We start from the raw sequence: 25,958 nt of genomic DNA, 5'->3' as shown, positions 1-25,958 counted from the left end.
AAAATATGTGCCCAAGTTTCATACAGATACAATAATTATTTTAACTTGGTTATAATTATTATTATTACAGATTAATGCAGTTTCAACTTCGTTATTGTGCATCAGTGTTGGTAAGTGATACTATGTATATCTTTGAAGCCAATTTTTACTTAAATTGTTGAAAACATTTTCCTACACAAAAATATGAAATAATGAATATTTATTTTTCAAAAAACGACCTACGAGTTTTTATAAATGACTAGCAAAATATTGCTTTTAATTGGATTTTAATTTTTTATTTATTGTGTTCAAAGTTGTTTCAATTGCTTTCTAATTTGCTAAAGTAATGTAGTTATGTGTTTAACAGAAATTAATTTTATTATGTAATTATATTATAAATTATATAAACGAGGTACATTTATTGTAGCAATCCAATAAAACTATTAGAATGAAAAATCATTCCAGGAAATAATCGCTAATACAGACATAATAAAGAATTAATTAAAAAAATTAAATTTAAAAGAATTAATTAAAATCAATATAATACAAAATTAAAAATTGATTTTTATGATTGTACAATTTTTTATATTTTAAATGTAAAAATTTAATTATATTATTTATTACGATCAACTGCTGCCAACCTTTGGTTGTGTATATGAAAAATAAGCATAGATTTAATTCACTGATGAATTATCTTTTTCACACAAATTATAACTATCGTTTTATGTTTTACTCACTTGTATTTTGAGATTATTAACTTTTCTTTTTTATTGTTTATAGGTTATTTTATTTCTATTGAACATTTTTTAAAATTTATTTCCCTTTGTTACCCTCATTAATTTTGCTCTGTTAATTAAAATTATTTAAAGATGTAGGTACTAAAAAATATTAACTCTTTTTGGACAAATGAGTATGTAATTATAACTCCAAGATTCTTTATGTATAAATAGAAAGAAAAGTTTGATTAATTTAATTGACAATTAATTCGAGAGAAATTGTTTATACCAAAATTTCCAGATGTATAATCTGCCTCTCTTAAACTCTTTAATTTTTTTATTTATTAGAAAAAAAAATTATTAATTCTATCCTTCTATATTGTGTTAATTAAAATAGCATAGATGTTACTTGATAACATAATTGTCAAGTTAATCAAAGTTTGGTCAAACTCATTCTTAGATACGCTGTTTCTTATACTTGTTTACTAAAATAAAATACGAAACACCATAAAAATATTTTACTAAAATTGTGTTGAACAACATGGAAATATTACTGAATTGCATATGAAAAATCTTTCAATTAATTTATTTTCAGTATTATTTCATTAATTTAACAAGAATTTAATACAAGACATTAAGATAATTATAAAAAATTCATAAAGTTTAAAATAAAAATCAATGAACACGCTGAATTTAACAAAGTTATTCAACAAAGTTTTTATAAATGAACACTATATATAAGTAGATCAGAATGAAAATATTTCAAGCAAATTTTGAAATTATAAAGGAATAAATAATTTTATTTGCTTTAAAAAATTTTTCAATTTATAAATATTGTAAACTTAAACATTTAAAATTACAATAACTTGAATAATTTATATAATATCTTGTAAACTTTAAACATTTGTATTACAACTTACTTGCAAATATTTAAGTAGAAGAAAAACTTAATTAAAAACTTACAATATTTTTATTTCTGTTTTATTACTTTTCTAACATTTTTGTTTTTTTATTATTTGTTCTTGGAATTCATAGTATTTTACTATAATAGGTATCATTTATGGTACTTATTCAATATATATATTCAATAATATTTCAATAATATTTCAATAATTTTTATTTTCTACACCAACAATTTTAGTGATTTATTTCCATCGAGTTCGGTGTGTGTGAAGCTGGCGTATCATTTCGTGGAAACTCACAAAATGTTGAGAGTTCTGGCTTTATTTACAATAGTTCTATAGTTCCTGATAGATAAAAGAAATAGTTCAGGCCTTTAAAGCGAAAAAAACGTATAGGACAAAGTGAGACGCCAGGTTCACGCAGCGTCTCAGTTTGTCCTGCGTCATTTTCCAGACCCAATTCTTGTAGGATTTTAAAAGATCTATAGTTCTAGATGAGTTCTAGAAAGAGTTCTAGCGTTTAACATAGTTTATTTAATAAAAAAAAAAATTATTATAAAATATTTATTTTATAATATTACATAATAGAGTTCCGTGTACAAAAAAATATTTTTCCTCCAGTTCTGAATGTATATAAACGCCTTCCGAAGAATTCCGGTCGATTGCATAATTTATTAGTTAATAATAAATTGTTAACTCCCGCCAAACACGTATTTTGTCATATATGGGTGAGACGCTAGTCTTTATTCGAGAGTTCTGTGTACCAAAAAATATTTTTCCAATAGTTCTTAACGTAACAAAGCGCCTTCCAAAGAGTTCCTTTGTCCTATACGTTTTTTTCGCTTTAAAGGCCAGAACTATTTGTTTTATCTATCAGGAACTATAGAACTATTAAATAAAGCCAGAACTCTCAACATTTTGTGAGTTTCCACGAAATGATACGCCAGCTTCACACACACTATAAAACATAAAGTAAAATCATATTACATACAAAAGGATTATAATGAATAAAAATTATGTGAAACTTAAAATTCATATACATATAAAAAACATAAAGTAAAATTTATTACAAAACTTAAGAATAATTTCATATGAAAACTTATTATATATAGAACAAAAGAATAAATTTACTATTTTGCAAATTAATTATCTTTCTAATTGCAAACAAAAACAAATAGCTTGACCAATAAAGTACACAAAGGTTATGTCGCAAATTTTTAAATTATTTCTATCTTATTTATATATTTTTTATGATTGAATATATAATTTATTAGTTTCTTTGGAGTCACAAAATATTATACACTTGGCGTTATGTTTACATGATTTTTTTAAACAATAAAGCAATATATATTACTATAAAGTGGATAACAATATAAATAAAAGCAATTAAGTAAATGATTGATATTTGATTTTAATTTTTAATAAATTAAAAATGTGTATTATTAAAAATAAAAAACAGAATCTAGTTTTTGCTATTTCTTATAAAATGTGAATCTTTACGAATCATCTATAAATTTATATTTTACATTATTATATTTTTCCTGTGATCCGGTCACCGGTAACTATGCATTTGTAGTAAGCATTGGATTCCTAAATCATATTGATAAGTAATCATTAATATATGTTTAATAAAATTAAAATATTGTTATTAAAAGGACATGCCTAAAAAATTCGTGAGAAAAGGAAACATTAAATTTGTTGTACCGTGTTTTGGCAAAACTTGTCCACATTTGTGTTAAGTGGTTTATCATTTTACCATCTTTTGAATCAACTTTAGATAGGGATATATTTAATTCTTTCATCATAGAAGCGTGAAACAAGAACGTTAGTTCCTCGCTATGAGACGCACCTATAAAATGTTTTTATTTAATCGATTATTAAGTCATTGATTAAATTAATAAATAAAAATTTTTTAATTATTTAAAAGAACAATTTATTTTTTAAACTATAATAAATAATTATAAAACGGAACTATCTTTATTTAAATCAAATATTTAGAAACATTCTGAATTATTTTATATTACCATTATGATACGAATGTATTTGTATATCCTCTAAAATTAATAAGTTTTTACATCTTTAGAAAGTTTTCATTTAATTAGTGGTAATACCTGGGAACTTAATACTAAACAGTTTCTTCATAAGAGAATTTTCAGCCTTGTATTTTTTTTGTTTTATATATGTATATATATATATATATATATTTGGCTTTACTGAACTAATTTGGCTTTAAAAAATTTGACCTTTCTCCTTTAAGGTAAATCGGGGGAAGATGTCTTATGCCTTTCTTCAGACATAATTTCACGTTATGAAATTAAACGACGAATAATTAATATAATATTTTTGAGACTTTTATTTATTCGTACTAATAATACAATTAAAATTTCGACATTCTAGATATTTGAGCAAAAAAATTAGGTAAATACTTTAAAACTGACATTGTGCCCAACATATATGAGTAAAATGCCACCTCCTATGAAGGAAGATGTTACAACTATTTAAATAGTATGACATAATAGAAGCATGTTTATCTAGACTAGATAATCAAGTTTAAATCACAAACACACAAAAATAAGTGACAAAATATAAATGAGCAATTAAGGTATCAAGTTCTAGCATTTTCATACTTTTATAAGATTAAACAGCATTTCACAAACTTAAAATGTTTAGAATTATATTAATTTTTATTTTTTAAACTATTTTAATGAAGGTGTCAAGCTCGAACACTTATGATTTGTATAAACTATATTTTACCCCTATGTTAAGAGAAGATATCACTGCAGCTTGTACACATATAACGATTTCACAAAATATTATCTATAACAACCAAGAAACATGACTATGAAACAGTTATCTGATTTTAAAGTAACCATTGAACCAAAGAATATAGTTATTGAACCAAAGAATATAGTTCTTAAATATTATAATGAGTTTATTTCATGACTTATTTTTCTGTATTTTTACAAATTTTTACTGATTCGCCACGATCTCACTCAAGCTTCGCTATCCATCGCCACCGTATCTTTTATTTGACGATAAGAATCAACGCTACTCTCATTTTGCGCTAACACGAGAAATCAACGGCTGTTTCAACTCCTACCTTACACGTACGAGTACCCTGACTTCAAAATTTGAAGTGCCACACCGGTTACTCCGATTTCGCCGGTAGGCAACAATTAGCGCTCCCTTCGCCCATTTACTCCGAAATTGTACTCCTCGAGCCATGACAATAAATTAATAGAACCGTGTCTTAATATCCTCTAATATTATCAAGCGTCTACACATTTTAGTTAGTTGAAATACACTCATACTTCAACTGAACTCATTCTGATTTCTTTCAAAAAAATTGTCTTTTCCAAATATCACTAGATTTTCCGTCTTAAATATAATATAGTCACCAGAAGAATAAACGATATCCATGTTAAACTCGTAAGGATGCCACTTAAAACTTCCCACTTAAATATAGAAGTACCTTTGTAAATGAGTCGTCTCATGGATACGGAGGGCAAACTAATTGGCATAGCGTACATAAACCAGCGAAGATATTTTTGCACTCCCTCCAACGGCCACATAGTTCCTACGATTTTAAATAAATTAATTATGTTTATAAATAAATTACGCAGAAGAGAAGATGGTAATATGGTAATAACCTATTTTCATTTTATTGAATAACTTGGTTTATAATCAATATTTTATATTGAAACTGGAACGATTATTTTAACAAATTCTAGGCTTAAAGTAATAAAATATATTTATTACTTAAGATGTGATTTATAAAAATGTGATGCACTGCATAATCAGTGGAAGAAAGAAAGTGGTGGTAATATGGCTAACCAAAATTAATTTTTAAAAAATTATTTTAGTTAAAAAAAAACACAAAATACTTTGTTACAAAATTATATACTTTTCTATCGTTTAGAATTTTCCTGCGTTCAAAGACTTTAAAGATATCATAAGAAATATCATTTTATTTCTGTTTAATATTAAACAACAAACATAAAATGATATCTCAATGTTTCTGAACATTACTCTTTAGAGTAACAATCGATTTATCGAAGAAATATTTGGATATAATAAATATTTTAATTAAAAAATCATATTAACAAAATTCCACGTTATTGTTTAACTCTGCGTAACTCGAAGTGTGTACAGTCGAATAAAAAGTTAAATAACAAATAATACTCGAGTGTACTCACATTTGTGTGATAATACGCTCAAGTTTGATAACATTGAGGAAGTACGAGGTGTGTTCAAAAAGTATCGCGAATTTTGAATTTTCGCGGGTTACGTATATTCGAATTTCGATCTTTTTGTGGCGTTATGTTGGTACTCATGTCTCTCACTTATGCCGACAAGCTCGGCCATTTTGAATGTTCACTTAATTGTTGACAGCTGCTTTGCTTGCACGTGTTTTGGATCGTCTTCGATTTTTACCTATTCAAAAAAATGGATCAAAGAACCTGTATCAAATTTTGTGTGAAAAACGAAATTAAGTGCGCGGATGCATTCCGAATGTTGACTGTGGCATACGGAGAAGCTACCTTGGACCGAAGCAACGTTTATCGGTGGTACAAAATGTTCTCAGAAGGCCGAGAAGATGTGAACGACGAAGAGCGTGCCGGACGCCCGAGCACTTCAACAACAGACGAAAAAATTAATGAAGTGGAGAAAATGGTATTGGCCAATCGTCGAATCACCGTTAGAGAAGTTGCTGAGGACCTAAACATATCGATTGGCTCGTGCCATTCGATTTTTATCAATGATTTGGGCATGAGACGGGTCGCCGCGAAATTCGTACCAAACGCCCCTGCTCACACATCGTTGCTTGTGCGCGACTTTTTGGCCAAAAACAACACACTAATGATGCCGCAGCCACCGTATTCCCCAGATCTGGCCCCCTGTCACTTTTTCTTGTTCCCTAAACTGAAGAGGCCCATGAAAGGACGACGTTACGCTACGCTTGACGAGATAAAGACGGCATCGAAGGAGGAGCTGAACAAGATAAAAAAAAATGATTTTTTGAAGTGCTTCGAAGATTGGAAAAACCGTTGGCACAAGTGTATAATATCTCATGGGGATTACTTTGAAGGGGACAAAATAGATATTCATGAATAAATAAATAATTTTTGAAAAAACACAAAATTCGCGATACTTTTTGAACACACCTCGTATATGTAATTAAGTGCTAAAATGTACCTTGAAAAAATTTAGAAATGTTTAAAAGTAAAAATGCTTTATAACAATTGTTATAAGTTATTGTGTATTGGATATTAACATCATGCTAAAAAAGCGGCGGGCTACGAATTAAATCATTCCATAAACAATTGTTAGAATTTATCACTTAATAACGGGGATAATGGGGGTCATAATGTCCACAGTAGTCATAATACCCTATTCTCCTCTACATATAATGATAACTTAGTTAACGTGACACAATCTTTAGCGACATGTAATTAATGTTAATTTTCACTAATATTTGTCAAAACTCTTTATGTTGCTATTATATTATTAATGCAATGTATCACTACGTACGTGCGTGATAAAGGAATTTAAATTCACAGAAATATTAAATTTAATAATCGATACGATTTGTTACTATTTAGCAATATTAAATTGAAGTATAATAGCAATTTTCATAAAACAGATAAAATGATGACTTACCGCTAACCATTAGTAGCAGGAGAAAACTTCCAGCCGAAAAGAAATGCGCCACGGCGTGATTTTTGGACCAAACAGAGTTAAATAAACCTAAAATATTAAAATGAATAATTGATGTAATCTCCTGCAATTTCTAAACTGCTGCTGCGTGCTTTTCTTTATGAATCATGTAGAATACCTACTCACCCAATATCAATCCGCAAAAGCCGCTGAGAAATACGACAAAGAATATGAGGAATATCGATCCATTATAATCCGTACTCAATAGAACAAAGAATATGAGAATTAACAGGATGGTATCGATAAGTGCGTTTAAACTCTGGTAAAGAATGTGAGATAGCAAGATTTCTTCTGTCCTGACTCCTAATGCATATTTACATTCGTATTATTACAATAAAAATAAAAAGATAAAAAGTAGTTGTAAAATTAATTTAGATTAGAGTAATTTTAGATTAGAGTCTAAATTACCTTGGACCGCACTTCTGTTCCAGAGACCGTCCGACCGATCTGCGAGTATCAGGTCGGTAGAGATTGTGACACTCAAATAGAAGATAAATCTGCAGAAGGAAAAGTAGTTTAGAAAGAGCAATTGATTTTATTTGTTATCTCGGCCTAATTTTTGCTTACGCTAATATGGCTGACGGTATCGCGAAATCTTTATAATTGTAGTCACTTTTACCATAAATAGGATCTTCAAACTGAAAATGGATTGGAATTTTATATTCTTATTTTAGTTCTGCACAATAGAGATGTATAAATTATAATATAAAATAATAGTAATAATAATATATACTTTAATGGGTAGATCAATCAATTTTATCGAATATTTGCAATCTCTCATAATATCCTGAAGAACTTCCATAAAACGCTTGGATAGCTTTCTCTGTATAAAAAGCCCAGTTTGTGTATCTGCAACAAAAAAACATTTTAAATTTGAAAATATAGTTTAAATAGATTTTTTCTACGCGCGCGCGCACACACAAATTCGTTATGGGATAAATGTTCTGTAGATATAAATAACGTACCACTCATATCGAGGTTAATTGTAATTTCACTGGCGTTAAGATCGGAATCACTCGTGTGAAGTTGATATTGTATTCGGTTTTGCAGACCTTTGGAAAAGTTTTGATTAAAGTGCATTACACCACAGAGTTTTCCATTTTGTACATCACGTTTCGCTTCAGATGAGTCGTGATAATATTCCTGAAAGCAAAGTATTGATAAGAATCATTTAGATTTGATTATTATTTTTATTCTTTCTTAAACCTAGAGTTCTACTATGGGTAAATTTTCACTCAGATGCTAATTCAAGTTTAGTACAGCTTTGATTAAAATTTTGATATCTTAAAATAATAATATTTTGTTTATTAAAATAGAGTCAGTTGTTTTAATATCTTACAACCTGAAAATAAACGAAAAGTATAAAAAACTTAATTTTGCGAATGAATATTCACCCAGAATAATGTAAAAAGGCATGAATAGCACACTCTAGTGTTAATTTATATTACAAAACAAAACTTCTTAGTTCATTTAGGAATAAATCCGTGGGAGAAACACTAAAAAACAAAAATTTATTTTAATCATATACATATCGACTACGTTAATCTTTAAGTCACCTTTATCGCGATAGAATCATTAAAATGATACAGAAATCTGCAGCTGAGATTATTAAAGATGGAGATGCTTTCGTTGTTCCAAACATTGCCAATATTGCTGCCTAAATCACAATTGCCAGCTTCTTCGTTGATTATACCAATTTTGATACCCTTCAGATCTCCGCCAACAGCAAAAGAGAATGCGATGAATGGATAGAATTAATAAGAAGAAATAGTGGAAAACGAGGCCTCTGGAAGAACATATTATTTACAACAAATTAAATATAAGATAGGCAGAGACGGTCATAGCAAGATCTTTATGATGAAATAATGTTTCAAATGTTTTTATTTATTTCAAGCTGCGTGCAATTACTTTCGGTTTCAAACACAGCTCTTGAAAATAAAACATAATTAAATTGAAAATCAACTTATTAATACTACTAATTTGCATTTCTAAAATTTTCTTACACCGAAAAAAGTAAAAAAATCTTTTCGTTGCGAAAAAATTGCCATGTCCATGGTTTGAACCTGGTTCCGCCAACTCTCCGAAAATGGTTTAACCAGTTCGATCATCGAGGCACTCGATAATATTTTTCACAATGAGTGTTATTCAAAGAATGTCTTTAAAGACTGACGTGTAAAGCCGTATAGATTCAAGATTGCAAATTATATACTCGTTGTTGCCTTATATTTAATTTGTTGTATACAATTCGCGATCTTGAATCAATATTGGAAAACTCTGTGGTGTAATGCACTTTAATCAAAACTTTTCCAAAGGTCTGCAAAACCGAATACAATATCAACTTCACACGAGTGATTCCGATCTTAACGCCAGTGAAATTACAATTAACCTCGATATGAGTGGTACGTTATTTATATCTACAGAACATTTATCCCATAACGAATTTGTGTGTGCGCGCGCGCGTAGAAAAAATCTATTTAAACTATATTTTCAAATTTAAAATGTTTTTTTGTTGCAGATACACAAACTGGGCTTTTTATACAGAGAAAGCTATCCAAGCGTTTTATGGAAGTTCTTCAGGATATTATGAGAGATTGCAAATATTCGATAAAATTGATTGATCTACCCATTAAAGTATATATTATTATTACTATTATTTTATATTATAATTTATACATCTCTATTGTGCAGAACTAAAATAAGAATATAAAATTCCAATCCATTTTCAGTTTGAAGATCCTATTTATGGTAAAAGTGACTACAATTATAAAGATTTCGCGATACCGTCAGCCATATTAGCGTAAGCAAAAATTAGGCCGAGATAACAAATAAAATCAATTGCTCTTTCTAAACTACTTTTCCTTCTGCAGATTTATCTTCTATTTGAGTGTCACAATCTCTACCGACCTGATACTCGCAGATCGGTCGGACGGTCTCTGGAACAGAAGTGCGGTCCAAGGTAATTTAGACTCTAATCTAAAATTACTCTAATCTAAATTAATTTTACAACTACTTTTTATCTTTTTATTTTTATTGTAATAATACGAATGTAAATATGCATTAGGAGTCAGGACAGAAGAAATCTTGCTATCTCACATTCTTTACCAGAGTTTAAACGCACTTATCGATACCATCCTGTTAATTCTCATATTCTTTGTTCTATTGAGTACGGATTATAATGGATCGATATTCCTCATATTCTTTGTCGTATTTCTCAGCGGCTTTTGCGGATTGATATTGGGTGAGTAGGTATTCTACATGATTCATAAAGAAAAGCACGCAGCAGCAGTTTAGAAATTGCAGGAGATTACATCAATTATTCATTTTAATATTTTAGGTTTATTTAACTCTGTTTGGTCCAAAAATCACGCCGTGGCGCATTTCTTTTCGGCTGGAAGTTTTCTCCTGCTACTAATGGTTAGCGGTAAGTCATCATTTTATCTGTTTTATGAAAATTGCTATTATACTTCAATTTAATATTGCTAAATAGTAACAAATCGTATCGATTATTAAATTTAATATTTCTGTGAATTTAAATTTCTTTATCACGCACGTACGTAGTGATACATTGCATTAATAATATAATAGCAACATAAAGAGTTTTGACAAATATTAGTGAAAATTAACATTAATTACATGTCGCTAACGAGGGGTCAACCACTAGTGGGAATCATTGTACATTTCTCTATAAATATATTGCGGCAGTACAGAAATAAAACAGGCAATACTAGTAATACGCGCAATACATTAACAATACGTAGCAATAGATGGCAATACGTAGCAATAGATGGCAATACATAGCAATACATTAACAATACGTAGCAATACGTTAGCAATAACTTTGCAATAAATGACAATATTTGAGTAAATTGTATAAATATCAGATTAATGCAGTATTTCTATAGTAGTGTACGGTAATAAAAGAAGTGCAAGGAGTGAAACGCCAAAAAGATAAACAATAACCTAAAAAACGTCTGCAAACACGAACGCGCACAAACACGAGCGACGAGTTTCCTTTGGAAATAAAAATTACTATCTATATTTTGTAACAAAAATGTGAGTATTCATCAGCCAGACAGACCTATATCGCAAATGATTAGGGTAAATTGGGGTATTATGGCCATACGGAAAAGGTGGCCATAGTCTGTAATTTCTCCAGTAATTGCTAAATAGTGCATTTTTATAGTCATTCTGAAAGATAATCAATATTTACAGTAGTTTATATACGTACACTATTCGAAACAATCTTATTCTGAATATTATATAATACTTTTACTTGTAACTACCTGCAAAATTTTGCATGTGTCCTGCTATAACGTCGAATAAATTACTGTTAAGCCATCATAATCAACGTTACGTATATAATAAAGGAAGCTAAATTGTAACATGACTTATAATTTGTGCTCTTATTTTCACTATTTATTTAAATACACCATGATTATCTTTTTCTTACAATTCGGCCAAGATGGCCCACTTTGTTTTTTCATATATTGTTTTTTTTTTAAATTATAAAAATCTGTTTTTTTCCTTACTTTAAAAGAATTATAATTGTTACGTTATTATTGCAATATCAACTTTTAAAAATTTTCATGTTACTATTGCAGTATAATTATAACTAAATCATATATAATTATATATATTTAAGATATATGTATATACGTGTTTATAGTAAATGTATAAAATTATAAGTTTTATTTATCACTTTAGAAAATATTATTATACTTTCATTTTTAACATGAAACGTGTATAGCCAACTGTCCCATAATACTATGGCCATCTTTTCCTTAAAATTTTGATAAGATGGCCAATGCATATGTTATAATATTTTGTTAATATTTGATTTCTAATAAATGTTTTCTCTTTAAATTCAATAATATTATTAACTTTAAGATTCAGTGAAGTGATATGTCAAACATTATTAAAAAAATAATAAAAATAAAAATGCGTTTTTTGCATTTTGAAAAACAATGGCCATCTTACCCAAGTTTATTCTACGAAAGAATACGTTCGTTTCTTTGACACACAGTTAAGTACGATTTACTAAAAAAATTCTATCTACTTTTTTCGATCTCCAATAAAATATACATTTGTAATAAAAAATAATTTTTATTATCGAGATTATATATTTCAGATTTAAAATGGAAGCTGAAAACTTTATTGATAAACTGTTAAATAATTATCATACAAAATTACCAAGTTATATAAAATTACTTTTAAATTATGCAGGCTATGATAATATTATATCGATTTCGAAAATAGATGATGCTTCTATAGCGGAATTAGAAAAGTTCGCAAAAGAAGATTTAACTAAACTTTTAAATGAATTAGTGGAATTATTTATCATGGCAAAATATATCATCGAAATCCATCACTTTTCAAGATTCTTGATGGTTAGGTTACAAGAAACTACTGTTACATTTAAAGGAAATCTGTGTCAAGGAAGTTGAAAATATTTCAAATAAATTTTGTATAAAATGTAATGAGAAAAATAGTACTCGTGAAGGAAAAAAAGAAAAGAGCCAAAAGAAAAGAAACTTTCGCATGACATGCAAAGAGAAGCAGAGGAAGTAATAATTGAAAATGACAAAGAAAATAAAACAGATAATGCTAAAGAATACGTAGAAAATTTGGCTAAAAAATATGTTAAAAGATGTATTGATGAGTACTGTGAAGAACATATTGAAGACTTTATTTAAAAAATTGATAATTTAAAGGTCACAATGGATAATGAAAATTATTATGCAAAAATTAAATGCTGCTTCTGCGATTTTATTTCCACAGGATATTCGGTAAAAAATTCTGGAATTGGAAGAAAATGGATATTATCTAATTTTAATAAGCACATTTTAATTCATATGAAAAATAGAAGAAACAAAAAACAGAGAAAAGAAAACAAACCTAACAATACTTTACTTTCATTTATAAAAGTACAAAATAACAATTCTTTTGCAAGTTCACTTCCAAGTTCACTTCCGAGTTCAACTCAAAGCGAAAATAAAATTCAAAATAACATAAATATTTTATCTGAAATTACTGTTACTAATAGTTTGGCCAACACTAATGCCAATACTATTCAAAATGCGGAAATTTATATTTCGCCAAATATAAATCCCATAGAATTAAATGCATTTTCTTTGACAAACAGCTCGAAAACAACCTGAGTTACAACCATTATGTCCAAGTGTAACCGATTGCAGTGAAACTTCTAATTTATTAGAATTATCGGATTTTTACGAACGCAGAATTATTGAAGAGGCTAATAATTCTGCAACGTTAAATAATGAGCCTCAACTACAAATGGAAAAGAATGCAAAAGTAGATGTCATGAGTAGACAACAACGAAAACTAAAAAAATTTGAAGCATTTGATGAATCCCAGACTAAAATTACAGATTATTTTCTTAAAACTATTACAAAAATTATTGAAGACCATCCTGATTTACAAAATACTTTGTTAAGTATCGCTAATACAGAAAATACAAGCAATTTTGCAAATATAAGTTCATTCTTAGAATGTTTAAAAGATACGGCAATGAAGAATATCAAACGCAAGAAACATGGAAACAAATTTACTAGCCCTTTAAAACTTTTTAGTTTATATATTTTCATTGTTGGTGGTCGTGTGCTCTATGAACTTTTACATGCGAATCTACAAAGTATATTACCATCAATTACAACAATTAACAGATTAATAGATAAGGAAAGTAATATAGTCAATGGAATAGTTCGATTAAAAGAATTAAAATTGTTCTTAATAAAACGAAATTATCCTTTAAATGTATTTATTTCTGAACATCAAACCGCAATAATTAAGAACATAGCATATGATTCTAAAAGTAATCAAATGATTGGCTTTGTGTCTTCATGTAAAAAGAATGGATTTCCCAAAAATAATTTTTATGTAAATTCTGTAAAAGACATTGAAAATGCCTTTTCAAAATATGTTGTTGGCTGTAATGCCTATGTGTACATGGCTCAACCGCTTATTGATAACGCACCAGCATTTTGTTTAACAGTTTTTGCAAGTGATGATAATAGATTTAATCATAATGACGTCTTAGCTAGATGGACGTTCTTAAAAAATGAACTTGAAAAACTTGATATACAAATAACTGGATTTTCAAATGACGGTGATACAAGGTGCTTAAAAGACATGAGAATATGGTCTAAAATTCCTTTATTGTCTAAAAATCCATATTCTCCTTACTTTCAGGTGAGTAATTCATTCATTTCTATTTTTTTCAAGCAAGTTGTTAAATTAACAATGTTGTCAATTAGAATCAATCAAATTTCTGTTTCAAATTGCAAATATAGAACAATAGAATAATTTGTTATATTAATAATATTACTATTTAACTATACTAATATATAACTAATTTAACAACTTTAATTAAAAAATAATGTAACAACCTGTGCGAATTATTTTAATTATTTATTTTAGATAGAATTTGATATAAAAAAACCAGTATGTATTCAAGACACAGTTCATATTGGAACAAAAATAAAAACAAGATTTTTAAAACCGAATGTATTTTTACCGATGGGCTCAAAAATTGTCTCTCCAGAACATGTGAAAAAATTAATAAAGCAATTTTCTAAAGATAAACATTTATTATGTGACAGTGATCTTGAACGTATGTTTAATTTAGTTTAATTAATATATGAAATATTGTATTATTTATCTAAAATTCTAAAAATTATTTTTCAGCAAAAGATAAGATGAATTTTGATGCAGTTAAAAAATTATGTGCGCCTCGAGTAACGGAATTATTATCTGCTATTCCAAATAGCCAGAGTAACAATTTCTTATTTTAATTAAACGTATATTAAATTCTTTTTTAAATAAAAAATTAAAAATTGAAGAGCGCATATATTCCATGTGGCACGCAACATTTTTTTTAAGATTGTGGAGAAGGTGGTTACAAGAAAATAACTACAGTATTGATAAAAATGTTATAACTTCTAATGCTTACACGTCCATAGAATTAAATGCACATGGTTTATTAATATTGATTGAAAAATTACGAGAAAATAATCAGTTTACACCTTGGTTATGTAGCAGTCAACCATGTGAAAAAATTTTCAGACAAATAAAATCCATGACATCTACTTTCTCAACAATAACTAATTTTAATTTATTGAGCATTTTGAGACATTTAAATCGAGTGCAACTTTTAAACGACATAAGTACTGACTTAAGTAAGTTTAATTCATAATATTTTAATTAAATTTATACATAATTATAAAAGTTCAATTTACTTTAATAATATATTCTTATTTCAAGGCGATACATTTCTATTTCCACGAGAAGAAAATAATAGATTAGGAATTTCTTCAGATAGAACTTTAAATTCTGATGAAATTCCATCTACAAAAAAAATTTTACATATTTTGGACACCGCTAAAAATGATGCACTAAATATTGCAATAAAATTAGAAATGAATATGAATGAAGACATAATAAAGGAAAGTTTTGAAGAGATCAACATTCGACATTTAATTGACGAAGAGGAAAATGAAGAAGAAGAGGAAAATAATGATGATATTATAGAACAACAAAATGAAGATATTGTATCTGCCAGTGAAGATTTCGGAAATTTCGAAGATTTGGAAAATTTGCCAAATGATATTTTAATATTTAAAAATTAAACAAAATTAAATTTAAGAGATTATACAACTAACTGTACAGAAAGTAATAAAGGTTTATTTTTAGATGTGAACGTTAATGGAAAAAAATATGTTGTGAGAAAATCTTCGCTCTGTTGGATATATCAAAATAAAAATAGATTGTCTAATGACAGATTATATCGAGTTCGTGGTATGAACATTGCAAATACAAATGAAAAGTCGAGTGAAAAATTGAAGATAGAATGTGAAAAATATAGGTACATTAGAATTTTTGTAAAATTTTTTTACTGCTGAATATTTTAAACTTAATATTTTATAAAATAACTGTATTATTAATTGTATTATTGATATTTAGAAAATCATCTGTCGTCAACATTCACCCAACAAAATTTTGTTTTATGGTCGGAAGTCAGTCAGAGTTTTTTCCAAAAGAGCACTTTGCTTCAGATGAAGCTTGGGAGCGATTTGTAAGAGTTATGGCTGCTGAAAAATCTAAAAAATCTGCTATCCATATGAAGTTAACTAAAAAAGAAAAAATAAATACTAATATAAGAGAACTAATCAAAATCATGAAAGAGAAACAGTTTTCTAAAGCTGCTGAATGTTTACAGGTAAATTTGTAATTATATGTAGCAGTACAGTTTCAATATACACTTCAATCATATATTATGTAATGGAAAAATTCATATAATTTTTTCCTGTAATATTATTTAATATTAATAACTATAATTAATTTTAATTAAATAATTACAGTTAAATATAAGTATAAATATAATTAATATACATAAATAAATATAAATTGTAATTATATTTCAATCAATTGTATTTTTATGTTTAATTGTTTTTATATAAAATGTACTTTGTACTATAATTGAACCATAAAGTGTGTAATTATGAGAGAAATTTAAATATACAATCATTAGCATCATATATTACAGTCCATTGAACTATGTTAATATGCATTGTTTATTTTCACATAGGATGCAGAAATGATCGATAAACCAATTTTTATTTCACAGAGCTTATTTTGTTTGAAAATAGTCATTTTAATAATTGCCAATAGTCACTTAGTCAATAAATGTTATTTTTTAAACAGATTTAATAAATTAAATTGTTTGAAAACTTAAACTTTCCCCATTCAAATATATAATCTTAATGTCTTTATTTTTAAGTTTAATTTCTTATTTTATATATTTATAAGTAACGGTACAGTTATAAAAACTGTACATTTTATAAGAAATATTTTAAAAATTTAAATTTTAATCATTTTTTTATATTATGAAACGGTTGTGGTTAACTTAAAATATTCAAAAATTTTTATAACTACTTTTTTCTCTTAATTAGGAATTACCTGAACATTTACAAGAATTGATAATTCGAATAAAAGAAAAATAAACTACGACTGCGTTTTCTGCTCAATTAAAAAATTTTGCCAGATCCTTACATTTTTACTCTCCAGCTGCTTATGAGTTTGTGAGACAAAGCTATCTCAAGTGTTCCCGTCAAATCTCTTAGTAATTGGTTGTCTTCAAAAAATTATAAACCAGGTATTTCTGAAGAATTAATAAGACACGTGTCAAACATGGTGAAGCAAGGATTTTAGAAAGGCAAAAAGCTTATTTTTAATGTTACGAGTTGTTTTAGCTTATATTTAATGTTACGATTTTTAATGTTTATTTGACGAAATGAACATCCATAAATGGAAACATTGAGATAAAAATGCTCATAAATGGAAAGGTGTCGTCGATTTAGGTGGACAGTTGGATGAAATTGATAATAATAATGAACTTAAGATAGCTACGAAAGCATTAGTTTTTATGCTAGTCTGCATTAATGGGTCGTTTAAAACACTCATTGCACATTACTTAATTAATTCTTTAACAGATAAAGAAAAAGCAATACTTTTAAAAGATTTATTGATAAAACTTAGCCAAAGTGACATTGAAGTAGTTAGCACTACTTTTGATGGTGATAAAACACATGTAAGAGCATGTGAAGTATTAGGCGCTAATTTTAATTACAAAGATAAGAACAATTTTAAACCGTACTTTAAACACCCAAATACTTTAAAACCTGTCTACGTGTTTTTTGATCCGTGTCATATGCTCAAGTTAGTAAGAAATTATTTTGCATTAAAAGGACCTATAATATATGATAAAAAAGAAAGTATTAGTTGGGAATACATAAAAAGGTTACACAATAAGCAAATTAGTGAGGGCTTGCACAGTGCAAGCAAAATACAAGATAGACATGTTTATTTTCAAAACGAAAAAATGAAAGTTTCACTGGCGGCGCAAGTATTAAGTTCAAGCGTATCAAATGCATTACATTTCCTTGAATTTGAAATTAAAGATAAAAACTTTGAAAAAGCTTCATTTACAGCAAAATTTTGTAAAACAATAAATGATATTTTTGATGTTTTAAATGTAAAGAACAAATTTTGTAAGACGCCAGAACGAAAAGCTATTACCAAAGATTTTTTTTATCCCAATTCAAAACAAAAATTGATGGATTTATTGATTAAATTGAAAAATTAAAAATTGATGTACCTGTTGCGAGAAAAAACAATAACATAACGACAACAGACAAAGAAAATTCTATAATTAATAATAATCAAGTAATACAAAAAATTTGTAATTCAGTCCTTGAAAGCAAATCTGTTAAAACGGGGTTTCTTCGCTTTATTATTTGTCTAAAAAACTTATTTAGTCTTTGTACAGATTTGATACAAAATAATATTGTTCAATTTGTTTTAAGTTATAAACTATCTCAGGATCACGTTGAAATGTTTTTTGGTTTAATAAGAAGAATGAATGGTTATAATAATAATCCAACAACAGTACAATATCAATCTGCTTACACTAAATTATTAGTTAATAATATGTATGTTTTAGTATCTACTTCAGCGAACTGTACTCCGCAAGACAATACATTATTAATTTCAGACGTAACTAACATTACCGAAATAAAACAAACAATAGCAGATAATGAAAATACATCAATTTCAAAAACTAATACGGAAATTCATAATAAAAAAGAAAGAAAAAAAGTCCCACAACAAAAACAAATTAGTAATTTTCCAGTTTATAATTATTTGAAAAGTAATCATAGTATACTATTTGATTACAATTATTGCGGAAACGCAGGCTGGTATGTTTCTGATTATTTTGAGGAAATCGTGAAGCATATAGCTGGTTCAATAGTACATTCACTGAAAAAAAAATTAATTTGTGAAATTTGTAAAGATATGTTAGAAGGTGATAGTGATAAATCAAAATTAACAATTTTAAAAAATTGTGGTGGCTTGCATTTTCCTTCGAAATATGTCATTTTCATTTGTATGAGTGCTGAGAAAATAATACGTCAACATACTTATTTATTGTTAAAAGATATAAATAACAAGCTTATAACAAAAACACTACAACTACTTCCTAATGCAATTTTAGATAACAATAATCATATTTTAGATCAAGAGCCTTTGTATGATCATCGACACCAATTGATTATTCTTATTATACAAAAATATATCGATATTCGTTTGACACACAAAAGTAAATGCTCCAAAAATGATTCTAAAAGAATTAGAATGCATTATAATAAGCTAACGATTTTCAGTGGCCAATAATAATATATTAACTGATAAAAACATAGATAAAAGTTGTATACTTTCTATATGTTTGATGTTAAGTTTATAACAAATAAGAGTTCAAGTTTGAATATATATTAAAAATACGTAAAATGTTTTATTAGAATATTTTATTATTATAACATTACAAATTTTTGTTATGTATAAGCGTTTATGTAAATAAAAAACTTCATGTGGAATGTATTGTTATTATTAATATAAACATTTTCCTCCTTTTCTCCTTTCCTCTGTTTCATGCATTATGTATCTTTATTTAACATTCAATGTTCAACAAAACTAAATGATGCATTGCACGCATGCGTGAAACGGAAAACGCACTCCGATATATTGCTCTCCTCATCCTCCCCACTTGACTGCGAAAATCAACAGCGCATGCGCGATTAAACAAGGATGCTGAAACCCTCTCGTTCTCTGTCTCTTTCTATTAGCTCACGCATTCGTGGCTGGCTATTCCCTTCTATCTATACAACCTCTTTGGTTTACAAACGTTTCTTGTCAGTGACTTGTTCGCTCGCTGCGCCGCGCCGCGCCGCGCCGCGCCGATGCGATTGAAACTTACCGATCTGATTATGGTGATCGCCCTGGGGAGCGGAATCTCGCCGATTAATAAGCCCAATCTGAGTTTGGAAATACACGTAATCATCGTACAATCTTAACTTATTATTATTTCAATATTATGATTTTTATTAGAATTAAAGGTGGAAAGGCGATTTACAATTTTAAATTTAATTCTACTTTATTAAATTTTAGAATCAAATGGAGAAAAGAAGGAAAAATTTTATCCGCTAGTTTATTATCATTTGGCAATAGGAATAAATGTTACACGCCTCGGAGTAATAGGGTGTAACAACATATCAACTTCCAATTGCGTTTCTTCTAATAAATCTACCGGTTTTAGGTAGAAATTATGAATTAATGTTGATATTACTGCCTTCATTTTCCGCAAGGCAAAATTTTGACCTGTAATTTAATATATATTAAATTAATATATATTAATCCATTTACACACATAAAATGATATAAAAAAATATTTTACCCAAACAGTTTCGCTGTCCAGCACTAAAAGGTATGTATGAATATAAATGTTTTTGGTTATTTTTATTTGTAAATCTATCCGGATTAAATAATTCCGGATTTGGCCAAAAATTTGGGTCGTGATGTACTGCGTAGATAGATAAAAATATTACCGTTCCAGGCGGTATTAAATATGACTCTGAAAAATACTTTATTAAAATATAATGTTCAAATAATGAAACTTTATAAAAATTTAGAAAATAAATAACTATATAATTCATAAAATATGTGTGTGTGTGTGTGTGTGTGGGGGGAGGGGAGGTGGGTGTGGGTGTGAATATGGGTGTGGGTGTGTGTGTGTGTGTGTAATTAGCATTATAAGAAAATTAATTAGTTTTATTTATTAGAATAAAATAATTTAAGAACTTAATTTAAAAATAAAAGAACATATATTTTATCATATAACTGTATAACCTTCGTTGATATGTTTATATATAACATATTTTATACATATATTACGTGTAAAAATATATATAACAGTTACGTACTTAATTGTGCCTTTTCTGAAGTAACTCGTGCTATGAGAGGAGCAGGCGGATATAAACGCATCGACTCTTGAATGCATTCTTCTAAATATTTAAGATTTTGTAAAGAAGATTCTGTAAGTTTTCCTTCAGTGTCCTTCATACTAGCATCAATTTCATTTCTGACACGATCCTGTTTCATTAATGTTAATTATAGAGATTATTTTTTACTATTTGACATTTATGTAGAGTAACCAACACCAAAATTGAAAAAGGAGAGAATTTTTTGTCAAAAATGAGGAAAATAGAAGAAAATAGAGGAACATCAATTTTACTAGGTGATAACCGGAGGAAGACATAAAATCATTTTTTTACACGTTTTTTACAATTATATTTAATAATTTAACTAAAAATAATATTTAATCACATATTTAATGTACTTTTTTGCAGTCTTTTAAATAAAAAATTAACTAAAAAAATAACTCTATTTTAAAATATCTTTTAAAATTAAAATTGTTTTTTCAATATTCATTTTTTTATTGTTTTTATATTTAGCTTTTGTCTTGCAAAATTCTAACAATTTTTTTATTATTTACAACATCGTTGTAAAAATCCTCACAAACGCAGCCTATCTAACAATTAGAGCTAAATATAAAAACAATAAAAAAATGAATATTGAAAAAACAATTTTAATTTTAAAAGATATTTTAAAATAGAGTTATTTTTTTAGTTAATTTTTTATTTAAAAGACTGCAAAAAAGTACATTAAATATGTGATTAAATATTATTTTTAGTTAAATTATTAAATATAATTGTAAAAAACGTGTAAAAAAATGATTTTATGTCTTCCTCCGGTTATCACCTAGTAAAATTGATGTTCCTCTATTTTCTTCTATTTTCCTCATTTTTGACAAAAAATTCTCTCCTTTTTCAATTTTGGTGTTGGTTACTCTACATAAATGTCAAATAGTAAAAAATAATCTCTATAATTAACATTAATGAAACAGGATCGTGTCAGAAATGAAATTGATGCTAGTATGAAGGACACTGAAGGAAAACTTACAGAATCTTCTTTACAAAATCTTAAATATTTAGAAGAATGCATTCAAGAGTCGATGCGTTTATATCCGCCTGCTCCTCTCATAGCACGAGTTACTTCAGAAAAGGCACAATTAAGTACGTAACTGTTATATATATTTTTACACGTAATATATGTATAAAATATGTTATATATAAACATATCAACGAAGGTTATACAGTTATATGATAAAATATATGTTCTTTTATTTTTAAATTAAGTTCTTAAATTATTTTATTCTAATAAATAAAACTAATTAATTTTCTTATAATGCTAATTACACACACACACACACACCCACACCCATATTCACACCCACACCCACCTCCCCTCCCCCCACACACACACACACACACACATATTTTATGAATTATATAGTTATTTATTTTCTAAATTTTTATAAAGTTTCATTATTTGAACATTATATTTTAATAAAGTATTTTTCAGAGTCATATTTAATACCGCCTGGAACGGTAATATTTTTATCTATCTACGCAGTACATCACGACCCAAATTTTTGGCCAAATCCGGAATTATTTAATCCGGATAGATTTACAAATAAAAATAACCAAAAACATTTATATTCATACATACCTTTTAGTGCTGGACAGCGAAACTGTTTGGGTAAAATATTTTTTTATATCATTTTATGTGTGTAAATGGATTAATATATATTAATTTAATATATATTAAATTACAGGTCAAAATTTTGCCTTGCGGAAAATGAAGGCAGTAATATCAACATTAATTCATAATTTCTACCTAAAACCGGTAGATTTATTAGAAGAAACGCAATTGGAAGTTGATATGTTGTTACACCCTATTACTCCGAGGCGTGTAACATTTATTCCTATTGCCAAATGATAATAAACTAGCGGATAAAATTTTTCCTTCTTTTCTCCATTTGATTCTAAAATTTAATAAAGTAGAATTAAATTTAAAATTGTAAATCGCCTTTCCACCTTTAATTCTAATAAAAATCATAATATTGAAATAATAATAAGTTAAGATTGTACGATGATTACGTGTACTTCCAAACTCAGATTGGGCTTATTAATCGGCGAGATTCCGCTCCCCAGGGCGATCACCATAATCAGATCGGTAAGTTTCAATCGCATCGGCGCGGCGCGGCGCGGCGCGGCGCAGCGAGCGAACAAGTCACTGACAAGAAACGTTTGTAAACCAAAGAGGTTGTATAGATAGAAGGGAATAGCCAGCCACGAATGCGTGAGCTAATAGAAAGAGACAGAGAACGAGAGGGTTTCAGCATCCTTGTTTAATCGCGCATGCGCTGTTGATTTTCGCAGTCAAGTGGGGAGGATGAGGAGAGCAATATATCGGAGTGCGTTTTCCGTTTCACGCATGCGTGCAATGCATCATTTAGTTTTGTTGAACATTGAATGTTAAATAAAGATACATAATGCATGAAACAGAGGAAAGGAGAAAAGGAGGAAAATGTTTATATTAATAATAACAATACATTCCACATGAAGTTTTTTATTTACATAAACGCTTATACATAACAAAAATTTGTAATGTTATAATAATAAAATATTCTAATAAAACATTTTACGTATTTTTAATATATATTCAAACTTGAACTCTTATTTGTTATAAACTTAACATCAAACATATAGAAAGTATACAACTTTTATCTATGTTTTTATCAGTTAATATATTATTATTGGCCACTGAAAATCGTTAGCTTATTATAATGCATTCTAATTCTTTTAGAATCATTTTTGGAGCATTTACTTTTGTGTGTCAAACGAATATCGATATATTTTTGTATAATAAGAATAATCAATTGGTGTCGATGATCATACAAAGGCTCTTGATCTAAAATATGATTATTGTTATCTAAAATTGCATTAGGAAGTAGTTGTAGTGTTTTTGTTATAAGCTTGTTATTTATATCTTTTAACAATAAATAAGTATGTTGACGTATTATTTTCTCAGCACTCATACAAATGAAAATGACATATTTCGAAGGAAAATGCAAGCCACCACAATTTTTTAAAATTGTTAATTTTGATTTATCACTATCACCTTCTAACATATCTTTACAAATTTCACAAATTAATTTTTTTTTCAGTGAATGTACTATTGAACCAGCTATATGCTTCACGATTTCCTCAAAATAATCAGAAACATACCAGCCTGCGTTTCCGCAATAATTGTAATCAAATAGTATACTATGATTACTTTTCAAATAATTATAAACTGGAAAATTACTAATTTGTTTTTGTTGTGGGACTTTTTTTCTTTCTTTTTTATTATGAATTTCCGTATTAGTTTTTGAAATTGATGTATTTTCATTATCTGCTATTGTTTGTTTTATTTCGGTAATGTTAGTTACGTCTGAAATTAATAATGTATTGTCTTGCGGAGTACAGTTCGCTGAAGTAGATACTAAAACATACATATTATTAACTAATAATTTAGTGTAAGCAGATTGATATTGTACTGTTGTTGGATTATTATTATAACCATTCATTCTTCTTATTAAACCAAAAAACATTTCAACGTGATCCTGAGATAGTTTATAACTTAAAACAAATTGAACAATATTATTTTGTATCAAATCTGTACAAAGACTAAATAAGTTTTTTAGACAAATAATAAAGCGAAGAAACCCCGTTTTAACAGATTTGCTTTCAAGGACTGAATTACAAATTTTTTGTATTACTTGATTATTATTAATTATAGAATTTTCTTTGTCTGTTGTCGTTATGTTATTGTTTTTTCTCGCAACAGGTACATCAATTTTTAATTTTTCAATTTAATCAATAAATCCATCAATTTTTGTTTTGAATTGGGATAAAAAAAATCTTTGGTAATAGCTTTTCGTTCTGGCGTCTTACAAAATTTGTTCTTTACATTTAAAACATCAAAAATATCATTTATTGTTTTACAAAATTTTGCTGTAAATGAAGCTTTTTCAAAGTTTTTATCTTTAATTTCAAATTCAAGGAAATGTAATGCATTTGATACGCTTGAACTTAATACTTGCGCCGCCAGTGAAACTTTCATTTTTTCGTTTTGAAAATAAACATGTCTATCTTGTATTTTGCTTGCACTGTGCAAGCCCTCACTAATTTGCTTATTGTGTAACCTTTTTATGTATTCCCAACTAATACTTTCTTTTTTATCATATATTATAGGTCCTTTTAATGCAAAATAATTTCTTACTAACTTGAGCATATGACACGGATCAAAAAACACGTAGACAGGTTTTAAAGTATTTGGGTGTTTAAAGTACGGTTTAAAATTGTTCTTATCTTTGTAATTAAAATTAGCGCCTAATACTTCACATGCTCTTACATGTGTTTTATCACCATCAAAAGTAGTGCTAACTACTTCAATGTCACTTTGGCTAAGTTTTATCAATAAATCTTTTAAAAGTATTGCTTTTTCTTTATCTGTTAAAGAATTAATTAAGTAATGTGCAATGAGTGTTTTAAACGACCCATTAATGCAGACTAGCATAAAAACTAATGCTTTCGTAGCTATCTTAAGTTCATTATTATTATCAATTTCATCCAACTGTCCACCTAAATCGACGACACCTTTCCATTTATGAGCATTTTTATCTCAATGTTTCCATTTATGGATGTTCATTTCGTCAAATAAACATTAAAAATCGTAACATTAAATATAAGCTAAAACAACTCGTAACATTAAAAATAAGCTTTTTGCCTTTCTAAAATCCTTGCTTCACCATGTTTGACACGTGTCTTATTAATTCTTCAGAAAT

The 25,958-nt window shown here is 27.7% G+C and overlaps 4 protein-coding genes across 6 annotated transcripts; 3 read left to right on the top strand and 1 right to left on the bottom strand.

Annotated features, from left to right (window-relative positions):
• Positions 1-3,596: 3,596 nt before the first annotated feature.
• Positions 3,597-8,424, bottom strand: LOC120358323 (ABC transporter G family member 20-like). The gene is made up of 7 exons (XM_039452209.1): positions 8,281-8,424; positions 8,049-8,164; positions 7,883-7,953; positions 7,724-7,812; positions 7,442-7,618; positions 7,259-7,345; positions 3,597-5,174 (listed from the first exon to the last, which is right to left on the bottom strand). Exons 1-7 carry the CDS (start codon positions 8,393-8,395, stop codon positions 4,963-4,965), a joined length of 867 nt encoding a protein of 288 aa, XP_039308143.1. The 5' UTR covers positions 8,396-8,424; the 3' UTR covers positions 3,597-4,962.
• A 1,148-nt stretch (positions 8,425-9,572) lies between these two features.
• On the top strand, positions 9,573-11,678 carry LOC120358324. The gene is made up of 7 exons (XM_039452210.1): positions 9,573-9,714; positions 9,831-9,946; positions 10,042-10,112; positions 10,183-10,271; positions 10,377-10,553; positions 10,650-10,736; positions 11,218-11,678. The coding sequence occupies exons 1-7, from the start codon at positions 9,600-9,602 to the stop codon at positions 11,265-11,267; spliced, it is 705 nt and encodes a 234-aa protein (XP_039308144.1). The 5' UTR covers positions 9,573-9,599; the 3' UTR covers positions 11,268-11,678.
• A 518-nt stretch (positions 11,679-12,196) lies between these two features.
• On the top strand, positions 12,197-16,869 carry LOC120358322. Of its 3 annotated transcripts, none has more exons than XM_039452207.1 (3): positions 12,197-14,524; positions 14,753-15,510; positions 15,596-16,869. In XM_039452207.1, exons 2-3 carry the CDS (start codon positions 15,189-15,191, stop codon positions 15,958-15,960), a joined length of 687 nt encoding a protein of 228 aa, XP_039308141.1. In that variant the 5' UTR covers positions 12,197-14,524; positions 14,753-15,188; the 3' UTR covers positions 15,961-16,869. The 3 variants fall into 2 exon arrangements, 2 of the variants coding, with proteins under 2 accessions (XP_039308141.1, XP_039308140.1); XM_039452206.1 differs by having other exon boundaries at positions 14,753-16,869.
• A 4,993-nt stretch (positions 16,870-21,862) lies between these two features.
• On the top strand, positions 21,863-23,065 carry LOC120358264 (cytochrome P450 4C1-like). Its single transcript, XM_039451941.1, has 3 exons — positions 21,863-22,304; positions 22,639-22,825; positions 22,902-23,065. Exons 1-3 carry the CDS (start codon positions 22,122-22,124, stop codon positions 23,063-23,065), a joined length of 534 nt encoding a protein of 177 aa, XP_039307875.1. The 5' UTR covers positions 21,863-22,121.
• The last annotated feature ends 2,893 nt before the right edge of the window (positions 23,066-25,958 follow it).

This window comes from Solenopsis invicta, chromosome 7 (assembly GCF_016802725.1).
Source record: "Solenopsis invicta isolate M01_SB chromosome 7, UNIL_Sinv_3.0, whole genome shotgun sequence".
NCBI lineage: Eukaryota > Metazoa > Arthropoda > Insecta > Hymenoptera > Formicidae > Solenopsis > Solenopsis invicta.
The sequence above is the reverse complement of the archived record's forward strand: the minus strand, read 5'-3'. Positions and strand labels throughout refer to the sequence as shown.